The 23,985-nt window shown below is 38.6% G+C and overlaps 1 protein-coding gene across 27 annotated transcripts in view; it reads right to left on the bottom strand.

The window, feature by feature from the left end:
- The window catches only part of LOC100702788 (neurexin-1a), a 248,608-nt gene that overhangs the window by 106,016 nt on the left and 118,607 nt on the right, over positions 1-23,985 (bottom strand). For 26 of the 27 annotated variants that reach the window (XM_019366989.2, XM_019366978.2, XM_019366980.2 and 23 more), the window contains 4 exons: positions 22,979-23,360; positions 21,768-21,958; positions 20,341-20,514; positions 15,015-15,134 (listed from right to left, as the gene is read on the bottom strand). In XM_019366989.2, the coding sequence (XP_019222534.1) occupies positions 15,015-15,134; positions 20,341-20,514; positions 21,768-21,958; positions 22,979-23,360 (867 nt within the window). Of the gene's footprint in view, positions 1-15,014; positions 15,135-15,458; positions 15,704-20,340; positions 20,515-21,767; positions 21,959-22,978; positions 23,361-23,985 lie in introns of those variants that run through there. The other variant, XM_019366997.2, reaches the window with a different exon arrangement.

Below are 23,985 nucleotides of genomic sequence, written 5' to 3'. Positions count from 1 at the left end.
CTCACTTAAGACTGCAACCAGTGTGGACTGAGCTGATGAGATGATTTTTTGGAGGACTGGAGGAAAACCGCCGGGACAGCAGCAGATGGGTGGTCTAAGAGTACCTGACCCGACTGGAGCAGGGCCTCTAAATCAGTTAAAGAGCCATCAGGCAGCACTTTATCACACACGGAGAGACCCTTTAGAGAGAGGGTCAGACACTTACAGCCACTTTGACAACAATGTTTCTCCCTCTCAACTGCTACTATTATGTTTACTGTTGCTATTAGAGGGGAAGGGGAATAAAAATCTAACGGTGTATTATTTTAATCAGCACATTCATCGAATTCCCAAAGGTGCAGCATCCCAACACCTTGCACACTCTTTTCTAGGCACACACGCGAGTTTGTTAGATGCTTTTGTTGCTTGATTGAGCATGCAGGCCAAGTCATGCATGAAGCAGGTATACCTGTTGTGTGCTGGAGTGACACATCTGTGTCAGACTCAGCAACATATGTGTCCCAACAAATGAGAGTGTTTGGAGACCCATTTCTCCAGGGTATACCAGGTGCACTGGTGAGGAGATTACAGTGCACCGTGTATTACAAGGATGACATGTGAGAAATGCTAATTGTAAAAATCTGATCCTCCCACCATGATGTAAAGCAACGGTGACCATGAGAGCAACCGCCTGCGAGCAGCCGCAACTCAAATTTCTAGAGTGATCCGCAAAAAGAGAACAATTACTGTAGCAAAAAAAGAACACCCTTTGTTTTGTCACCAACACAAAGGTATACAACGCTAATAGTCTCTTCAAACGCTGACATGCAAAATGAAACCTGAACTCTTTACAACTGAGAGTTTTCCGCGAATATCAAACGTGTCATTACTCATCCGACAGAGGAGCAGACAATGCTCTGATGCTAATGCGTGCAAGTGTACAGAAATAGAAACACGGCGTCTTAGTCTTAGTCATCACGAGATGTGACATGATAAGAGCAGACAGATACAGGGAGTCAACACTCAATACAAACATACGAGCTGTACAGTATTTCGACACAGCCGGGGTGCCAATACGTTAGCGGAACATGTAACACCGGGGTTCCTGTCTATCAGATCGCTCAACTGTATATAACAGAGTGAGGAGTGTAAACTCAGACCCTCATCACGTCATACAAGCATTAGCTGGTCATTTCCAATTCATTTGCTTCTTAGCATCTGTCTCAGATGCTGGTGCTGGAAAGCCCTATACAATTACATGTAAACCAATCCCAAAAGTCCTCTTTTATTGAGGATCTGCAGTATTTCTCTTTGGCTAACACAAAAGTGATCATGATATGATATAAACAGTATATGTATGCATGTCAGCCTAGGGAAAAAAATCTGTAAATACAACTGTTTATGTAAAATACAGCAAACATCACGAACCACACGAGAGATTTGTGCTGCACACGCTGTTCATTATGCAAGCTGTGAAGGCAACATAAATAACAGCACTCAAGCTGATAAAACAGCCCGCTAATAGGAAATAATGCACATTTAGTGTCGCAAAATCAAATCTGCAAATGGCACTGCATGGCGGTGTAATGGAACTGCTTCATTCTCACTTAGAGCAAAAACAAAGAAACCAAACTCCACATTAATTCTCATTCCTCCTTACGCTAATTTTCTTTCAATTCACTTAAACATGATAATTAATTTAATGGAGCTGCTAAATGAAGTTAAAAATAGTTTAAAAGCTTTTTGGGGGGGGGGGGACAGCGTTGACACGGACAGCTTTTTGGCTTCATTTTTAAATACTGCACCTTTTTTTTTTACTGTTTTTTGTGGGGTGTGTGTAAGAAGTGGCACTATGTTGAGTTGAATAAGGAAATATCTAGCTGTAAAATCTTCAACATTATGCAGAAATTGCTCTGCACCACACTTTGTCACCATTAATGCGCCGTGGCAATTACAGTCAAATAATGCTACTGTTTATTCCTTTCGCGGTAAGAATGCGCCCCTATAAATACTGAACAGATTCAAACGTGTGCACGTTAATGCACATCCCATTACCAAGACTAGAGCACCCCAAACTACACAGACAACAGATTGAATTTTGTTTTTCATCGCACACTGACTAGTTTGTATAGCCAATAGTGTGCTTTTGCTCCTTTTACTCACTGGATTCTGCTGGCAAGAAATGTTTTTGGAATCTTCCTGATGTGACCAACTGGCAACCCCCCCACACACACACACTACCACCGCCACACACACAGCCCTCCTAATGCATAAACGGTGGCACAACACTGTTATTCATTTCCATAAAACCATTTAAATACACATTAAGATCAAGCATGCAGGAAATAACATTCAGAAATCCTTGTGCGTAAGTATAAATAGAGGCTGTGTGTGGTTATGTACGTACACATTTATGTCTGTTTCAGTGAGTGTGTGTCTGCATGTGGGATGATGATGCGTCTGAGAATGCAAAAACCAAATCCTAACTGTCAGTAAGAGAGAAAGGGGTCACAGGTCGACAGCTTTTCTGGACGCGTTTTCTCTATCTCCTCTGACAGCTCCCAAGATACAGTGGGGCCACCGAGGGTGCCCTGTCTGTCTCTGTCTGTCTGTCTCTCCTTAAATTCATCAGAAGTAGATCAGTTCCCTTCTCAGAGTGCTTCATTGTGCAGGTCAAGGACAGGCAGCATCTCCTTTCAGAAGTCCATAGCTACTTTGTTAATGAACATTTGCGCTATGCTGAAACTAACTGGGGCAACAAAGGAACAATGATCATACTTTAAAAAAGGCTTTTCCTGAATATGAAAGTATTTATAAATAGAAACCTAATTCTGAAAATGTTGGGTACTGTATAAAATTTAAATAAAAACAGTATGTAGTGATTTGCAAATCTTATGAACCTGTAATTTATCCACAATAGAGCATAGACAATTATTATATCATGAAAAATATTAACTATGCAACTAATTAGATTAATTGGCAACAGGTCGTAATGATGGATGTAAAAAGAGAGTGTTAGAGAGACAGAGCCCATCACCACTTATGTGTCTCTCAGAAGCAAAGATAGCTAGAGTTTCACCAAGCGGGAAAAAAAACTGCATTTACAAATTGTGGAACAATCTCAGAATAATGTTACTCAATGTAAAAATTGTGAAGACACTAAATGGGTTATGGAATGCTTCCAGAAGTCATCATCAGTGACCACAGTTCATCTTGTCCTCCACAAATACAGGTTAAAGTTCAGTCATGCGAAGAAGAAGCCATATGTGAACATGATGCTCAAACATCATCTTCTTGGAGCACAAGATCATTTTAAACGGACTGGGGCAAAGCAGAAAACTGTGGTCAGACAAATCGAAATGAACCCCGTATCATCTGAACTAAAGAGGAGACGGGGCATCTTGCTTCTTATCAGTGCTCAGTTCAAAAGTCTGTATTTCTCATGGTATGGTGATGCATTAGTACCTGCAGAATTGGCACCTTGCACATCCGGAAAGACACCATCAGTGCTGAAAGGTTTATACAGATTTTAGAGCAACATTATGCTCTTATCCAGATAAGATGGTTTTCTGGGAAGGCCTTTCGTATTTCAGCAAGATAATATTAAAATGCATCCATTAGAGCAGCATGGCTTTGTAATAGAATAGTCCTGATCCTGACCTTTCACCAACCAAAACATTTGGAACATCATGAAATGGACAATAAGACAAAAAAGACTGTTAATTAGCTAGAATCCTATATGAGAAGTGAATGGGACAACACTGCTATCCCAAAACTCCAGTAGCTGGTCTCCTCAGTTCCCAGTGGTTTACAGACTGTTATTACAATAAGATGGGACACAGCAGGAAACATGGCCCAGTTCCAACTTTTTTAAGAACATTTTTGCTGCCATCAAATATTTAATATATTTCTTAAAAATTATTAATTTTCAACATTTTCTATGATTTCTATGTTCTATTGTGAATAAAATACGAATTTATGAGATTTGCAAATCACTGCCTTTAGTTTTTTTTTTTTTAGATTTTACACAGTGGCCCGACTTTTGTGGAATTGGGTTTATAAGTTCATTTTTCTCAAAAGCTACTCGCCTGCCTTTGAATGAAACTCCTTCCTTTTAGAGTAAAACTACAAATAAAGGGAACGATCGGCTCTTGTTTTACAGGCGATCTGCATTCATTTCATTCTGTTTTTTACAATATTATCAAAAATACCAAGGCAGTCTGCAGCCACTGCCAATGTTTAAATGAGAATTCATCTAGATACAGTTGTATGATGAAAGCATTTCCTCCATACACAAAGTTTATCAATGATAAATATTACTACATGTTTTTTTCCAGTATTCTATTTTTTCAAAGGCACTTGAAAACCCATTCATCTTCAACGACTTGACACGTAAGGTCGTACAGTTTGAGTATCTATTACTGTGTTCTTCCATTCTTTCAGCATTTGAAGTCTTTCAAATAACATGAAATCATTCAACAACAAGTGAATAAGCTGGTAAATAAGGGGTTTGTGCTGTCTCATGGGGCTCTCACCTTATGGCACACAATTCAAAGACTGTACTTCACTCCAGAAAGAAATGTCATACTCAAAGCTTTTTCTGTTCATGGCACAGTGTGCAGAATGTACTGGGCTGTTCTTACTGGAAATCAAGTGTTCAAAAATAACAAGAAAATGCACAATTTCTATGAAATATTACATTAGCGACTCAGTGCCTTTACTTCGCAACAGTTGCTTAGTGTCACATTAGTCCCCAGAAGCACCCCGGCTCAGTCTATCTGGTAAAAAAGTGAACTTTTGATGGTGGTATCAACCAAAGTAATTGACCAAATAAAATCCATTGTGCAGAGAACAATAAGTTTCGATACCAACATCAAAATGCTATCAAAATAAACACTAATGTATTTTAAAATGCAATTAAGTGTTCCCTTAAGTCAAAGTGCACAATTAGTGTTATGGTCCATGGGTCACTGACTCAAGGTTTTGAGTTTTGCGATGTTTTCAGTTTTCTTTGAGCTCATGATTTGCTCATATAGCTCTTTCTCTAGTCCTCTCAGTATTATATTGTTTTCATGTGCTTCTTAGTTTACCTTTGCTTCCAGTCTGTGTTCCTCATTTGGTTGTTTAATATTTAGTTATAGTTTTAATTGATTACTTTTTATCTTCGAAGTCAGTCATGTCTCCATGTTTGTTTATCTCCTGTCCCTGTGTGAAGTTCACATGTCTTGGTCCTAAGCTCAGTGTTGTTACTTCCTGTTTTATTCTGATATTGGCTTGTCTTGTGCGTGTTGTGTTCAGTTTTACTTCCCCTGTCTCACTAGTTTGATTCTGTTCAGCTGTGTTCCCAGGTGTCTCCACCCTGCCCTAATCTCCTCATGTGTATTTAGACCCTCCATTTGATTTGCATCTGGTCTTTGTTGGCTTGCAGTTTGTGGGCCTCTATTATTATTTATTTATTTTTATTTTTTGAAAATTGCATTGCACTTTGTTTAAGTTCTGCAATAAAGTCTTTAGGTTTAAATTTAGGTTCTGAGTCCTGCGTTTTGGTCCAAATCCTTCCTGCTACACAGCCAGCCTTGACAGTAAGACCAAAGTTATTTAACAACTTGAGTGAAGAAAACCTGTAATGACAAGACATGCTTGCATTTTCTGCTGTGATAACAGTACATGCAGGGAACAAATTCAGTGGGAAGCAAAACCAGCACTGTCCCTTCCAGCATATGGAAAGCCATTCATGTCCAAGTGTATCAATAGCCAATGGCCTGAAGCAGAAAATGTAATGTATACTCATAAAAAGCATGTCACATACAGAAATGAGAGGCTGTGGCTTCAACTGTCTGCACAGAGAGGCACTGCAGGCATCTCTGAATTTATTTTGTGTGCCTACAAAAAAATGGAGATTTAGAACTGGCCTTGTGCCTTCTCTACATTTTTAGTAAACATCCTGTTCATTTCAAATCCTTCAGTATAGTAGAAGGCTTTTATTTTATATGGATTGTAGAAATTCTATAACAAGCAAAGTCAATTTCCGACTAGCCTTTACTTCAGTTTCTCTTATACAGTGAGGTGGCAGCCTCTTACACCAAACGTCCGGTCTAAAATATATTTCAGGCCCATTAAGCAGGTTTCCTCTCTAAACCATTCACACAGGACAGCTCTATCGCTGGTTCTCACTTTGGCTAAGGCAGTGACTGATCTGTGTGTGCTTTCCACCCTTGCTGTCTACAGATAAGACAGGATTTGATTAGTGCCACACATAAAATCTGTCCTTTGTGTGTTAAACCTTTTGGAAGTTAGCTTAGTTCAAGGACAATTCAAACTGAAGTTCTATTTACGTTCCCCTAGAGAGAGGAGCACCTGCATTGTCTAAGACCTTTGTGCATATTGTTATTACTTGGAAAGCACAGCAATGCTCAGACATACTAAACAGTTGTTTGTTTGTTTGCTATGGAGATGGCTGGCAAACTACCTCTTGAGACAAGGTTATTCATTTGCTTTGTGACAGCATTTTACAAGCTCTAGATGCTCTTGTGGCTATACTGCAGGAATAGTACACGACCTGTAATGTATCAAATCATTAAAAAATAAGTTAAAAAAAAAAAGGTTTGTTTGAACAAAATGTAAAACAATGGGAAATTTCAACGTGTTGCTGCAGGGTACATGAAGTAAATGACATAAAAAGGCAGTAAAGCCACTGTGAAAGGTTACCAAAAGCCAATACACTATACAATGATACTATGAAGTGGCCTCAATGGACATTTTATTAGTTACACCTTCCCATTACCAAGTTACCCCTGTTTGCCTTCAGAACTGCCTTAATTCTTTTGGCATAGATACAACAAGGTGCTTGAAACATTCTTCAGAGATTTTGGTCCATGTTGACGAGACAGCATCACACAGGTTTACTTTTGCACATCGGTTACGTGAATCTCTCGTTCCACCACACCCCAGAGGTGCTCTAGTGATTGAGTTTGAGATTTTCCGAATGTGAGGTCCATTTCAGTACAGCGAAGTCATAGTCATGTTAAAAAAAACAGTTTGGGAAGATCTGAGATTTGTAACATGATGCTTTGGTCATAAAGGAATGGACATGGTCAGCAACAATACTTGGGTAGAAAACATCCCTCACACCATTACACTACTATCACCAGCCTGAACTGTTGATACAAGCCACAATGGGTCTATGCTTTCATGCTTTTATGTTGTTTACATGTAATCCTGATCCATCCATCTGAATGTTGCTTTCAGAGATGCTCTTCTGCAAAACTTGAAATTAGCTATGAATGCATTACTGTTGCCTTCCTATTGGCCAGAGAACTGCTGCTCATTGGATATTTTCTCTGTTTTTGAACCTTTAACTGAAACTCTTGAGATATCAGCAGTTTCTGAAATACTCAGAGCAGCTGTCTGACACCAACAACCATCCCATCTTCAAAGTCACGTAAGTAACCTTTCTTCACCATTATGATGCTCAATATAAATTTCAGTAGGTCGCCTCGACAATGCAACAGTGATTCTGTTTCGTAAGAACAAAATAGAATATTCTTGCAGAATAGGAAAAAAATAATTAGAATTTTTTTTAAAAATGAGAAGCTCCAAGGAAGAGATGCTGTACTTTATGCACACCTTTTTTTTCCTCATGTCATCTCAGTGACTGGATTACTTCAAATTAGAAGTGAGGAAAAGTGAAGCCCAAATGTAAGTGAAGGAGAGTGTAACCGGGAGATTTTACTTTTCTTTTTTCTTATGGAAAAACAAAAGTCCCTGTTAAACTAACTCTAAACACAGTCAACACTTTCTCCACAGTTTTGATTTTTTGGGGTTTTTTAGATTTATTTCTCAATGCTACATCAATATTTTTTTTAAAATTAAAAAATATTGATGTAGCATTGAGAAATGTGGAAAACCCCTCCAACATTTTGGCTCATCTAAAACTAAAGGTAGCATATATACAATTCCCAAAGGCAAAGTTTCCAAAACTACCCTTAAAAAAATATATGTGTCTGCTTCTGCAGCTATGTTAGCCCTGACCTTTCCCTTGTGTGTGAATGAGTGTGTGTATATATGTATATATAACTATAGCCAATTGCTCCAATGACTTTTTTCTTAATGTGAATTTAAATACAGCATCCATCAGTGTCTCAAAGAGCAATTTACCGAGTTAAAGTATAATTTTTTTTCTTCTTCAATTAAATGACTTCTGACTGTGAAATCCTTTAAAGAATGGTTATAGAAGCCATCAAAAGTTTTTAAATAGAACAAGTAAGCAAACTTTTTTTTTTTTCCAGGGATGTCTTCACATCTTGCCACAGTCCCCCTGGGTGTCATGTTCAATAGCCTGTGTTTATGAGAGAAGGGAATATTCACAGTGTCAGTGTATCACCCAGCAGGATAGTTTAGCTGTTACTCTGTATCAACGCTTTAATTAGTATTGTGTTGTGGAGAAAGAACAACTCCTTATTTCCTGTCAACACGCCCCTGTGGGCTAGCGATTAATAAAAACCACCTCAAAGATTAGGTTCTCACCACTGCACTGCAATGACTTCTAGATGAGGTTGTGATTAGAACATAGATTACGTTGAAAGACAACTAAATGTGTGGACTATTTGTGCTCCACTTTGGTCGCACCACATACTGTTCACTGACACACACAAAAAAAACTGTTCAGCATACAGAGGTCTATGTGGTGGAGGGACACACCAGAACTTTATTACAACATATGAACAGCAGGATGGGTTTATGAAGCAATCTAACATATGTCTGGCACTGCTGCTCCTACATTTTAATGTCACTGTGCCAGCATGCGTCTGCATCACATACTAAGTTAGTAGCATGCAGCCTCACAGCTGTATCCTTTGTTCATCCATAAATCAAGTGAAGTATTAAGTCATGTATATGAATTTAAAACAGATATTTAAGCCTTCAAAATTCTCCCAAGCTAGCTAAAAGATGTTAGTTATTCTACACCACTTCCTGCAGAGATCTCATTGCTTGGGCAAAGTTACAGACAAGTTACAGCATCCAGGGTGGGAGGAAAGGAGACCTAGTTTCCATGCCAACAGCCTTTACCCACATATGGCAACTGCTTCCTGGCACAGAAACCCATTTAAATGCAGATACTCAATCACCATAGAAAATTACTGAAAATAATCAGGCCAGATAGTGACCACTCGAACTGAATTGGAGGTGGAGGACGAATAATTGAAAATTAAAAAAAGAACACAAAAATAGGACAAAACAGCAGAGCCTCTTTGAGAGTGATAGGATGTGATAGAAATCTGTAGCAGCACACCGTCTTAGTGTCCATCTGGGAACAGCAGGTATGGGATGTGTGTAGATGAAGATCGGCATCCTCTTGTACAGTTTACAATTTAATGAGTCCATCTAGACAAAACATCATTTCACATCATTTGAATTAGGTGCTCGCTTCACTATACTAAACTACTGGGCTGCTCCACTCAATAGCTTAACAGCCCCATAAAACATGTTTGCCTCTATATATTTACATGTTCCAGATTCTACCTCAGGCACTCAGCCAAGCTGATTTATTATCAGCAGGTCACACCTGTATATACTGCAGATGGAAAAAGATCGTAAATAACACATTTTCAGTTTTGGATTAATGCATATTTACTGTTCTAGTGAGCACTGGGCGTCTATGATTGAATACAGCGATAAACTACAGTAACACTAAAGTGTCTGAGTAAAGAAAAGACATTCTCCAGTAAAACAGTTAGGCTCAGTGATGTGTTTTAAGAGGTATTTTATACAAGAATGGAGCCAGTAGCTCTGGGAGCTCTAATGCAGAGACCACTTATAAAGTAGGATCATTGTTCATTGTTGGATTTCATGACAGAAAAATAAAATACAAGCAGATTTATTCGTAAAGGAAAGATAGGTTGAGCAGGTGAGTACACCCACAATTCCTCTAATAAATTGCTGTTATAAACCATTGGTAATGTATAGATATGTACATCATAATTAAACTTTGTTGATTCGTAAATATTAATATAGACTTTATTAATGCCACACTGGAGGAAACTCACCTGTTACAGCAGCACAAAATAAGGCGCAGCTCATAAAATGCTAAAACTGCTAAAAATGGATCAAATCCAGTAATATTTGTAAATATAAGCATATATCCTTTTATTTCTTATGTATAAAGATTTGTTCCCCATTAAAAACTCAGATTTGTCTGTTGATTATAACTTTTGGAAAGCCTCCTGCTGCCTTACAACCGATCAATTGTATGTGCTATACTTCCTGCAAGCATGCATGCACATTTGAGCGGATGGCTACCCAAGTGAATACACAGAGGCACTTAAGACCGCCTCTATTATATCTCGGGGCACAATGGCTGTTCAAAGCTAGGCCAAGCGTTCAATACAGATGAAGCCCAAATATTTTCAGACCCATAGATTTGTTTCTCTGAGTTGCATTAAAAGACACATCCAGGGCAAAGATAAAATTACTTCCATGTGACAGCAGGCTGTTAACTCCAGTACCTCATATCCCCCTGGCCCCACTGCTGGACTGGGTGTCCCCTTGTATCGATTGGAACAAAACTAAGTGGTATAATTCCTGCATGCCAGCACAAAGAAACAGGGCAAACTGTCTGGATTGCTTCCTGACTGTGTGTGTTTATCTGCATGACAAATCTTAAAAACAAACACAACTGCTCCGAAAGAGCGCTGTTTAAAGAACAAAACAATTTCAGGAATTTTCCTGAAGATTTAGAATAGGCTGTTCATGTAAATCCCTCGTGCTGCGGCTGACTAATATAACTATGAAATGTGCAACACTAGAGAATCCCAACAGAACTTACAGGCTAGTTTCTTCAATTTTATGATTTTTCTTAGATTTCTTCCATTGTAACCTTGAAAGACTTTTTGAAATATTTATTTGAATTCTTGCTTTTGTACTGTAGAGTGATGCAACACCTCAGAGCCAGTGTGTGAGTTTGTCCGTGCTGCAAAGAAGCTGCCTTTAGACAATATGAAGAAGGAGCGCGTAGCAAAAACAGGATACTTTTACTTTTGCATGTGCTCAAAATAAAATCCGACCAATCCGGTGGCACGCTTGGGGCCCAGACAGGCTATTCTCTAGCTACAAAGGCACAAGAATGAGCACTGACTTAGACACATTACAGCTCAAATGAGGAGGGTGGGGGGGTTCTCTTTGCCCCTTGGGCAGAGACAATGGAGACTAGACCTACATACAGTCTCCATTGTTGATACAATATTGACATGGCACTAATAGCTCTGGCTACGGGATAGAGTAGAAGAGCAACCAAGCAAGATGGAAATCGCGTGAAGGCCCGGCATACCCCTTGCTGTATCCTCTCCACAACCCACTTTAGCTAAACAACAAGCACCAATCTATTTGTCTCTGTACATTACCCTCAGATGCTTGACCACTACAGGCGCACTCCCTCAGGAGTTCCAGACTAAAGTTTAAGTCCCACCCACACACGCATACACAGACTAAACCGGCTTCTGAACTGAAACTAGAGCATTATTCCAAAAATTCCCATCACAAAGAAGGCAAAATGCAGTGTGGCAATATTAACTCACACTCAAGCCTTTAAAAAACGTGCTTGCAATGTTTTTCTTTGGCTGCTTATCTGCATCTGTTTGTACTTGCAGAACGCCCCTGATGACTTAACAACACAGATACATGCAGTCTGCCTCTTCTGTCAGGGTCACTTAAGAAAATATGTTCCAAATGCCATTTCATTCCTGCTGGCAACCAAAACAGTTTGTAGTAAGACCAAATGCATGCTTAATACCATTCACAGTCATCATAACTCATTTTGCATGGATGACTTTCTGAGAGGAATCTGATTCATCTTCGAAAGCATCGCTTTGATTTTTTTTTTTTACACCGACTGTAGGTATCCAGTTGTGATAATTTGTGCTATAAATACAATTCTAAGGCATTATGTCCACAGTTCATTCAAAAAAAAGAAAAGAAAAGAAAGGGAAAAAAGAAAATACTGGCACATCAGTGTTTGGGAGGCGATAAAGAGAAGATCTGAAGATAGTTTTCATCATCTTTCCCATCATTCAGAAGCGAAAGGTACAGAGCTGTTCTGAAGCTGAAATACTTTTATCATAAAACACTGAAAGCACAGCCAAGAAATGATGCTATACCAAAAAAAGAAAAAGTGCTGCGTGTATGATGTCAATACAAGCCACACATTCAGTGCTAGCAAAGCTTTCAGACATCTTAGTAATTCAAATCTTAAGAGTCAATTTGAATCAATTTGATACACAATGCCATCCTAAATGGGACTAAAACACCCTTCAAATATAAGAACGTAAGATTGCCAACTAAGACATCAGTGTTGCCAGTACTGATGTCTTTCATTTGCTTAAAAAATGATGCCAAGTGACTAATATTTCCACTTCTATGTGCAGCTTCAAAAGTCAGAGGGATGGACGTTTTCGTAGGTTTGATATAATCGTACCATTTACAGTACAACAAATCAGTCTGCTGCAAAGCAGCATGTTTTAGCGTACTAATTCAAAAAGGACAATTTTTTAAGGACAAGCCCAAGAGATGCATTGTGACTTTAATTAAATAGTATAAAATCACTGTTTAATAGCTTGGTTTATCTTCCTCCAATGTTTCAAAGTTTTCAGTTTTACAATAAAAAAATCTTTTTTTTTTGCATTTAATAACTGAAAAACTTCAGAATAAATAAATATAAATGTATTTTATTCTTTAAAATGATTACAGTGAGTAATGAAAAAGTAAATTTACAACAAAAGCACAAAGTATTTGGATCAAAATGATGCTTATTTTCAGCTTATAAGCTTAACATTTAGAAACTAAACATTGTGGTATTGTGCTGTCATACATGTACGGTTCACCCTGGCTAAATATTATGGGGCCAGGAGCTGTTAGGTGATTTTTTTTCCTACCTTGCAATAAGGCAAGATTGTACCAAGACTAGCTATTGGAGAAATATCTAGAAATGCACAGAGCTCCCCAAGTAAGTGGCTTACACAGAGGCCCAGTGCTTTGTTGTAAATTGCCTGCATTTCAGCTTATGCAAATATATCAGGTAAAAAAAACAGTGATGTGTTCTTCAGAAATGCTGCTATCCTTCTTTTTGCGCCCCCCCTCCCCCCTTCTATATATCCCCATGACAATCCATCAACAGAGATAAAACCCGACCATCTCCAGCTTCATTTTTCTCACTCACAGATATTTCCTTCAGCAGACCCGGGCTCTGTTGCGTCGCTATTCTGAGAACTAGCTCAGTTCATCTGTAGTGAAAGAAATTTCTTAGAAAGTATGTTTTTGTGGTTACATATTAAATCCCTTGGGCGTACACATTCATCCATCCCATTGCTTTGTCAGGTCAGTAGGAATAATGAGACTAGCTACAGTAACTAGACTTAGGTAGAGCAGTTCTGCTCCGATATAATATATGCAAACATGCCCCTTGAGTCTTCCTGCTCCCAATGCTGTCAATGAGCTCTGTGGGTCAGAACAGGATGAATATGTATGACAGAAGGAAAGGAGAAAAAAAAAAAACGATCCAAGCTGGATTTCTCTTCCTTTTAACGCACAAGTTAGGTTCACACGGAGTTCACCGGCAGAAATATGCCCCCAGCACAGCCCTACTTCCTCTGTTGATCCAAACACGGCCCGAAGAATGGAAGGTAGAACAGAACAAGCAAAGGAGGCGCAGGTTCACGGCGAGCTTATACTCAAACATATCATGGACAGAAGAATCCTTTTAGTGTTATCTCTGGCTGCAGATATGTTCGAGGTATAGGGCTGCATGAGAATCTATTAACACTTTCAGTTGATAACAAAAGACAGGGGTCTTATCAAGCAGCTAGAAGTGACACAGAATGCATTAACATTTATGGTGCTCTCTCCTCTGCTTTTGTGTCATCTCCAGAGTGCCCACTCCGTTCCTCTCTCCTTAATGCACTTCAGCACTTTGCTCATTCACCTCTTGCTGTGTGAACTGCTGCAGAAGAAAATAATGACCAAACAAAAATCCCTTATGCATGTTTTGCATAAGGAAGTAGCCCAATTTTCAAAAGGTGGAGGAGACATTACCCTTGTTCGCTCGAAACCTTAACATTAACGAGCACAAAACCAAAAGTCCATTTAAGCATCTTTAAGAGAGATTAATAACACGGAACTTTAAATCACATCATGGGGCTCAGATAAAGTTTTAATGGGTGGGCATGCGAGCGGTTGCAAATGCATTATTTGGGGTAATGCTGATGTATGAATGCATTCCAGTAAAATTGCAATAAATAACAAGCGCTGTTATTTGTTTTCAGCTCATGATGTATTTGTTTACATCTTTAGCTTGTTGTTGATGTTTTATTTATCAGAACACAATGTGCGTTGCTCCCTCTAGTGGTACAAATCTCAAATTTTAATGAGCTTTCACCGAACTGTCAAATGCTATGTGTCAAAGTTTCTGCCCGACAAAGCTGCAACAGCTGTCGCCGCCCTCAGTGAAAGACAACCTATTCAAAGCCGAGCTACAGAAATAAAAACTGTGCCGAGATTCATTCTAACCGAGTTTTGACATATCAATCACTAGTTACATTACCCAGCACGGTTTACAAACCAGGAGAGTTTACAAAGCAAGTACACCAAGTTTCTGGCAAACGACGTGCTTCGTGAGGACACAAATATAGAACAGAAACAGGAAACAATAATGAGCCTGAGACTGAACGCTGTGTGAAAGCAAGGGATAAAAATGGCGCTCCTGTTAATGATAACACCCACCTTTAAATGTCTAATACCAAGATTTTCTTGGCCGCGTTCAAATAGGTTAACAGATGGAATGAATTATCTGTCTAATACTGTGAAATGTGTACAGGGCTTTTTTATTTTTGTGTGACTCACACAAGGAAATGAAATGGTGAAAAACATCATCCAAACAGTATAGGGAGGCTTTAAAAAGAAAGCATGCCAACAAGTAATGATGGCTTTGTTCTTTTCAGACTTTCAAAAATAAGAACTAGAGGAATTTAGTAAAGGTGGAATCCTACCGTCATTACACAGCGGTCCTCCAAATGTCGTCATGCTGCAGTCACAGCTGAAGCCCTCCCACTGCTGAAGACACACACCTTGGTTGGCACATGAGTCCTCCTGGCAGGTAGTGCTGGGACCTGAATATGGAGACAAACAGCTATCTGGTGAGGACAATTTTTTTTAATACTAATAAATACCTATGGACTCTAGAGTGAAATTAAATATTAAAGCACACACAAAATAACATAGAATACTAGCTGTGTACAAACCCTGCGATAAAAGGCAGTGAACTCAACTGTCTTCAGCAAACACGCACAACCAAAAATGATAAAAATGTAAATAATTTTAACGTTTGGGTTAGACTTCCATTAGTAATTTAATTATTTTATTCCATATAGTCACATTTAATGTATAACAGCAATTTATTCTTTTCAATTCTTTTGTTTTCTCCAAATCATCACCTGTCAATGAGCAACCGTGTGCTACACCTAACCATCGCGTGACTGTAGTCTGATAAACCACAATGCACAACATTTCCAGCTGTGAATGCCACCGCAGGGCAAGGATGCTCATTTCTTAAGGTGCAGAGGTCCGTGTACTTTTAAACTGCGCTGTATTGGTGCTTCCTGTGAAAGTGTTTAATCTTCATGCTTGTGGATTATTTCCATTTTACCACCGGTGTATTCATCCTCCAGACGCATACAGCTGTGCGGCCTCTACAGACACTTTTTTCACAGCAGCCACTTTGACATGAAAGAGTAGGCAAACACAGGTGTTGGTAATCACATTAATTAAGCAATTAATTACCTAAAAAGAACAGAACCGTTATTCATGACATCAGCAGCACCTGTGTTTACCTGCTATGAAAAAAAAGGTCCATCGCGAGGCTATTATGTTTGCGTGACTCCCTGTTAGTACAATTCATGTTAAAATGTGAGTGTGAAGCCAAGTGTTTATTTTATGAGACATTGTAATTTCTAACAATCTGTATTTAGACTACGTTAGTCTAGCAAGTTTAGACATTAACAGTATTATCAATGTCAGGATCTATATGTATGATTCGTGACATAGAATCGGAACAAAATGAGCACTTTTAAGTAGTGTAGTTATAATCAATGCACTGAGGAGGGCTATTTTTTGTTGCTGTTTTTTATTTATTTACTCATGAGAGATTGAAAAAAAGGAAAATTGCAGAATTGCAATCGCATTCTTACACATTTTCTTTTAAACGTATTGGAGCCACAGTAGCTCTTTTTCAGATTCAAGAGTAGCTATGGTAACTGGTTAATAGTTTCAGCATTTGCTGTACCCTGCTCAAGGCTGAATAATGCAGGGGGAAAAAAGCAGAGGGCATTCAGCAACATGAAAAAAGAAATGAATTCCTGATTGTTTTGTCAAATATTTCTATGAATGCAAAAAAGTTCTTCTCGCTACATTGTACGTAATATATTATACTGCCTATTAAATCTTTTATAATATCCCTAATAAATCACATCTGCAATCCATCCTCATTTCTGACTCGCTTATGATTGAAGTAAACAGATGTGTTATGGCATACTTAGAATAATTTCAAACAATTACCATACAGAGTTATTCATCTTAAGAGTTCCAGTTCATCTGACTTCTGCTGATGTAGCAGAGCATGAATCCCAGCTGAGAAAACCGTGATGTTCCATTTCTAACACTAATAAATGAATATGTATTAACATGTTTTATAAATAAAATCTGCTGAAATATTTGTGAGGGACCTTTTTATGGTAGATCCAGCAGATTTAGTGAGCTCGACCTTTTGGGAAGGTGTGATCCTGTTTGGAGTGCAATGATTTGTCTTTGTGAGTTTGCCTCTGTGGAGGCCCTCAAAAGACAACCTGGCTTCTATTATCTAATTTGGGAGTGCAGAACTTCGCAGCGTTCCCTCATTTTATACACATAATGGTGCATTTATCTAGATTTTCTACTACTCTACATTCAAAGAATTGAGCAAAAGTCTCGAGCCACTCATTTCTAGATTTTTCTAGGAAAAGGTGATTTAATGAAACATATGCAAACATACCTGGAAATAAAGCATATAAGGCAAAAACATAAGTTGCACCATTCTAACGAACTTTAAAGTCGATATTTGGAACGACCACCTTTATTCTTCAGCATAGCCTGAACTCTTTTGGCAAGCTTTCATTTCATTTCTTTAAGCAGTCTTCATGAAGAGTTCTCCAGGCTTCTCGAAGGACATTCAAAGCTCTTCTTTAGATGCTGGCTGCCTTTTATTTTGTTCTCTGTCGAGCTGATCCCACACTGCTTCAGTAATGCACTGGCAGTGTGTTTGGGATCATTGTCGTGTTGAAAAATGAAACTGTTGCCAGTCAGGCGCTTTCCAAATGGCATTGGATGGTGGTTCAAAATCTCATGGTACTTTTCTGAGTTTCATTAGAATTTCATCAGTTTTGACTAAATCGCAAACACCACTGGCTGAAATGTAGCCCCAGAATATGACAAAACCTCCACCATGTTTTACAGATTGTTGCAGACACTCACTGTTGTGTCTCTCTTCTGAACTCCTCCACATACCTAATGATGATGACATGAACCAAAAATGTCAAATTTGGATTCATCAGACCCATTGCCACTGATTCTCAGTCCTGTTTGTGTGTGAAATTCGGCAAACTTTTCTCCCTGTTTCCCTTCCTTAAGAATGGCTTCTTGACAGGTTCTACTCCACTGAAACCATTTCTGATCAGTCTTCAGTGAACAGTAGATGGATCAGCTGAAGGGTCAGATGTATATTTCATATCTTTGCTGGAGTTTCTTTACCTATGTCAAATGGATATTTCTTTCAGATACTGTTCATCTACTATAAAGAGTATTTTAGTCCTGACACTTCTTTTTTTGTCCTCCGCTTATCCAGTTTCCTCAACTTTTTTGAGGACAAACTGCACACCATACTGAGATGTGATAGGTTTCGGCTAATAGCTCTTTAGGAATTTCTTTTGTTAGTGCAAAAATATCTTATCTTTGGTATTTTTAATAAGTGCAACTAGAGAAACAGGGAAGAAATGATATGCTTTGGGATGCTAGTAATGAAGTGTCTAAAGATACAATTTAAAATTGGTTATTTGCTAAGTAGTCAGTCACATGTAGACCAAACTAGACAACTGTATCATGCTTGAATGATTCATATGTCAGTGCAAAGTTGCTTATTAAACAAAAACGTCCTAAAAATGGTCTGAAAATGGGCAGCCAGTGTCTAAAGAAAAATGTTGGAAGACCTTCAGAAAGCTTAGAGAAGCATTGCTTCAGATCACTGAAAAAATTCTAAGAAACACTGTCTCCATGGAAGAAGAAAATAAAGAAATGAGGGATGGCTGAAGAGTTTTGCACAGTTCGGTGCCTCTCTTGAAAGGTTATCCCTGGAGTAGTGAAAACCTACTTTATTCCCATAACAATGCCCAAATTGTGTCCCCAAAACCCTAAAACAGTTTCAGCTAATATTAATAGCGCTTCATATACTTCAAAGTGTATTTGACTTTAGTTACTGGCCAGTGGTTCTGTTTGTTTCACGCCATATTTCACTGTTTATTTAAGTGTTAAATCTTGAAAGACTCAGTCCTGTTGCTTGGAACACCTCCTACTTACAAAATAGAAATAGAGTGCCAGAGACAGTGACAAAAATACAACAACAGGAAACACTGGGCTTAATAAGATTAATTATAGGTAAGACATTACAATGACCAGCTTTAAGATCAAAAGCTGAATATCTTAAGAGGAAATCCATGCAGGATACATTTTTGTTCTTCAAACCATTAAAAGGCATGCACAGAAATTCCCTTATATGTATATCAGGGAACATCAAAAACCCCACAGTGGGAATAAAAGTTCAAATAAACAACATCCAATATGTGAGTGCAAATCCACACATAAGCCCCATAGACACTGATACAAGATTATAATGAGACTTGTATTCCTATGGGACTTAAGGCCATTCCATATAGTTGGTGACTGAATGGCAACACTAGGCAGTCATCTTGTATTGAGACATGTGGAAATTGTGGAGGTAGAGATAGCGGATAGTTAGAGGGTAGATATGTTGTAGATGCACAAGGGGAGAGACATCAGACTCTTCATCAGACAGACAAAGCTATCTACCTTGCAAGTCAGCTTTCATCAATGCAACTTTTGTCAGCAAAATAATAGGAAAGGAAAAGGCAAAGTATACCAGCTGTTAGTAAAAGCAGCAAGATGTCAGAGATGGAGTAGCAAAAACAGAGTGCTGAAGAAGGAAAGACGAAGGGAAGGATGTTTGTCTTCAGAAGGAGCCAGAGGTGGAAAAATTATACTGTATAATGAAAGCTAGGTTAAGCTAAACTGTTTAAAGCAACTTCTCCAAAAATGGCTTCAGCAGCATAAAGTAATACCAAGAAATTGCTGCTATTAAAGGAAACGGGCGTTCTTTTCAGGAAAATTTAGATAACTTGTTAAAAAAAACCACCCAGAATGTTTCATTATTCATTACTAACTTATAATATAAGTAGCTATATGTTATCCGGCGACTCCATCGTCACAAACCAATAAACGTGTTAACATTTCCACTGAGAGTCTCAATTGACTCTGTGTGGGAGGGAAAAAAAAGAAAACAACAAGTTTGACAGACCTGCGCGGAGAGATGAATTTGATTACATTTGTAATGTCAAAACACAAAAAGATCAGAAGCCGCACACTCGATAGAAAAAGAGTGGATGAATTGTGAAATTAAACTAAGTGACTGACGCCGGAAAATAAATCTAATATTGTCTCTGGATATGGTGCACATATTAGACTGGGCAAATGATATTTATGCATGCAACAAAGGATTCATACATAATTCAAAAGGATTGCTTCTGGCAAACTCTCAGATCCAGCAAGCATACATAGAGCAAAACAGAATGGGGGTAAAATGGGAAATAACTCGCAGTACAAAAATGGCAGAGAGAATAAGCAGATTATGGCCAAGTGAAACAGAAATGATTGCCCGTGGAGGAGCGTCGGAGTTTGATGCATTCTAACAGAATACTAACACATTTAATGGATGTTAAATTATGTGCCACAGGTTGCCAGTGTGGGTGCCTCGGTGGGTGTGCTTCTCAACGAGTGCGTCTTCGTCTCGGACAAGTAGGAGAATGGGAATACTGAGCAGCTTTGCGTGGCGCTGCAATGACCCCTTTAGATGGTTTTGTGAAAATAAGGGGAAAAAGATTGAATAAAGAGGGAAAAAGAACTGAATTTATACCTGAGCTTGGACTGACTGAGCTTGACAGTGATTTATCATCATTGACCCGCTACGTTCACTTATTGGGTTGACAGACTACTGACCTTCACATCCTCTCTCTATTTGTCCCACACAGTCCAGGGCATCTGACATCAAGTCTGGGAGCCGCCCGTTCAGATCCACTGATGCCAGACAACCTTGAAACCCCTCCTTGGCATGCACCAGTTTGGGCAGCTCCTTGTACATCTCCTTAGCCACCCCTCCAATATACAGGTTACCTGTAAGGACATGAGAAATATGACAATACTGACCCCTAGTGGACATAAAAAACATTATCAAATATTTTGGATGGCTTTTTTAAACTGAGTTTAAAGTGAACATGCCAGGCATTAGCAACAGTTGCGTGATTTATTTTATTCAAGTGAAAGAGTACATGAGGTTAATTATGTCTAGCTTTGGAAACCTTTTCTAATTGTCTTGATTTAAATGGTTTTTTGTGGGGGGCTTTTTTTTTTGGTCATGTCCAAGCCAGACATTTGTCATCTTTCATGTTTGTGCTGTTTCATTAACAATTTCTGATAAGGAAAATTACAACACTCTTCAAGGTAGTACACCAATTACCCCAATGTCCTTACAAGATGTTTTATGTTATTAAATGATAATTCTTTAAAATAACTTTAATTCAAGCTTGGTCTGCTGAGCACAAATGGCCCCGTTTTTATGAACATATGCACATTGTTAATGGCAGCTGTAGAACAGATTAATGTGGAATTCTTGCTCAAGGGTACCTAAGTGGTGCTAATGAGTAAGAGCCAAGCATTGTTCCTACACACCCCTGCTGGGTTTACCCTGCTGGTGCAAACCTTCATTCACAAACCCAGGTCACTGCTGCCTCAATTTAATATAAGAAATACACTGTAGTGCACTCTCAGGAAATAAGATACCCTTATCCTATTCTTAGATGTACAACAGGTTCCCACCAGGGAAGGGACACTCTAAGGTGCTGTTGGTGTGCCCTTGAAAAGGCATTCCTATTGGTACCTATGTGGTCTCTGGGGATAATTTTCTACCTTAGTATAAGGAAAAGAGCCAATAACAGACATAAATAAGAAGTTAACTAGGGTTAATGCTTCATCTATTTCTATTTCATCTATTTCTATTTCATATCTGCACCTGCATCCAACTTCAACCACCTCAGAACCATCCTCACAAAAATAAAAAATTGTAGCTGAGAGATGACACTGCTGTCCTTTGGACTAATGTATATTGAATAAAACTTATCATGTTATTAAAATGAAGAATAAAATATTAAAAAATTACATTTTTACCCATATCCCCATTGCATTTGACCTGGTATTACATTGCAAATATTACCCTTTTTCATATATATACCCTTTTGGCTCTAAAAAGGCACACACAGTTACCCTGAGGTCCAATAATTAGCTTTAGAGGTGAAATTCATGGACTGTACCTGCAGGGATAGAAACGTATTTCGTTCTAGCCCTGTTGCAGAGAGTGTATGTGTACATACCCTTCAGGTCCAGGTTTTTGGCTCCTGTTGTTGTCTGCGTGGTAATCTTGGTGTCAATCTTGACAGTGTGGAGGTTGTTGGTGTCCCTGGAGATTATAACATTGTGCCAGTGGTTGTCGTTCAGGGGTTTGTTAGAGTTGCCTTTGATCAGGTGCGCTCCATTCCCCAGGTCAGACACATAGTGTAGGTAACTGGAGGAAGATATTTAAATATGAGCTAATATCAGATGTGTTCTGCATGAATTGTACACAGCTTTGTCATCTTGTGCTTTACATAGACTGTTCATTAGACTAGACTGTAACATTAACAACATTGATACAAATAATTTTAAAAGCATATACGTATACTTTATACTGAAATGTCGCTGTTGGTGGCCGTGCGTTCGAAAACATTAATATACAAGAGTTTGAAAAAGTGGAAGTAAATAATTGGCAGGTAGAATAAACAACAAAGGGCTATGAACAGCGCTGAACAATTCATCCTTAAATTATTTGCTTTACAGTCAATTTGAGATTTGCACGCTCGTTTTTAATTAAAATATATGGCGTCAATGTTTAGCACGCGGGAAAGCCTAACTTGCGGCATTACTTAAAAGAAGGTTATTCTATAGCTGCGTTTTGGCAATAAGTGTGCAGTCGATTCTCTTTTATGTTGGGTATTTGCTCTGAATTCATGAAGATTAAAAAGAACAGTAATAGCCGACAGCTCTTTCAGTAAATATTCTGGCACAGAGGTGATAAGAGAAGAATTTGAAGTAAAGGCATAAAAAAAAGCTGTCAAGAATTCTTTTCTGTTTGGAAACTGTCCTGTGTAGGAAGGGGTGCATTATTAAAATCATAATCCATTTTTATGGAGATTACTGCCTAAATAAACATCACCTACACTAGTATAAAACTGGATAGGCACAGTTTAATGGTTTTTGCTGTCTGTATTTGCTGGACTTTACACCTGTTGGCAGGTAGGTCTGCCCTACAAATGTAAGCATGTGTAAAAAGGAGACTTTTATAACAACTGTCGCAATGACAGCAACAGCAGCAAAGCAAAAATGTCAGGCTTTTTTTTTTTATGTGTCTGAGTGCAGGTTTGGTGTAAACCATCACAAAAAAACACCAGTGACATCAAACAGTCAAGTCTACTGGGTACAAAACAAGATATATTACAGGTAAAGCACTTTCCTTTGACAGAACGAATGCTGCAAAGCGTCCACTTACCCTTTAACCAGCTCCACCACAATGAAGTCATTTCCATCGCCACTGTTGTACAGGATGAGGCCGTCTGAGGAGGTGGTTTTGAACTGAAAAAAAAGGTGCATGGAGTAGTAGGCCTGCAGAGTAGTGAGAGTCACATAGCTGGAGCGTGACTTGAAGGTGACAGGGTCAGCAATGATGTTCTTGAAGCCAATCATGGCATTGAGCTCACAGTAATCAATGTCACCATTTTTACAGAGGTCTATGTAGGCCATGCCATTGAAGGAGAGGCTCTGGAGGTGGCCAATGAAGTTGGAGGGCACCATGGACATGAAGCGCTTCTCTGTCACAATGCCCGTCTCAATGTTATGGAACTCCAGCTGGGTGTGGTCACCTGCCATTTGACCTTTGATCGGCAGAAGTGGGGAAGGGGAGAGAGGGTGTTATTGGGGATATCTGACAGTTAAACGGCCGCTGCTTTGCAATTAAAGGATCCACTTTAAATCCTCTCTGAAAAGAAATTAAAGAATGGCTTCACAATTATTGTCTTTAAGGAAAAAAAAAGTCCATCAGATGCCCTTTTCATGCAACCCCCAAGAGATTAGAGTCTTCTCCTGGGATCGAACCACTTGTTAGGTGGTGCGTAAATCATTTGTTTCAATTCAGTCATATTTCATTTATGTAGGACTAAAGAACAACAACAAGGTGAAAAAATAGAAAGAAAAATAGAAAGAAAAAAGAAAGAAAAATAGAGAAAATAGAGAAAACTCCAACAATGATATAACCATCTTTGAGCAAGCACTTTGGCGAAAGTGAGAAGGAAAAACTCCCTTTTAACTGGATGAAACCAGCAGAGGTATTTTTAACTGTACTGAACTGTTTGTTTTAAAGTATTGTAGGACAGACGTGTTAAAAATTGTATTTTCATTTGCAAACAGCAACATTTTATCTTAAATGTTTAAAAAAAGGGTTTTATTCTATATAGAAAAATGATCAAACCCTTTTTCCTGATCAGCAAAGCATGTTATGGA

Source organism: Oreochromis niloticus, linkage group LG13, assembly GCF_001858045.2.
Source record: "Oreochromis niloticus isolate F11D_XX linkage group LG13, O_niloticus_UMD_NMBU, whole genome shotgun sequence".
Lineage (NCBI taxonomy): Eukaryota > Metazoa > Chordata > Actinopteri > Cichliformes > Cichlidae > Oreochromis > Oreochromis niloticus.
Note: the sequence above shows the minus strand (reverse complement) of the source record. Positions and strands in the feature narration are given on the sequence as shown.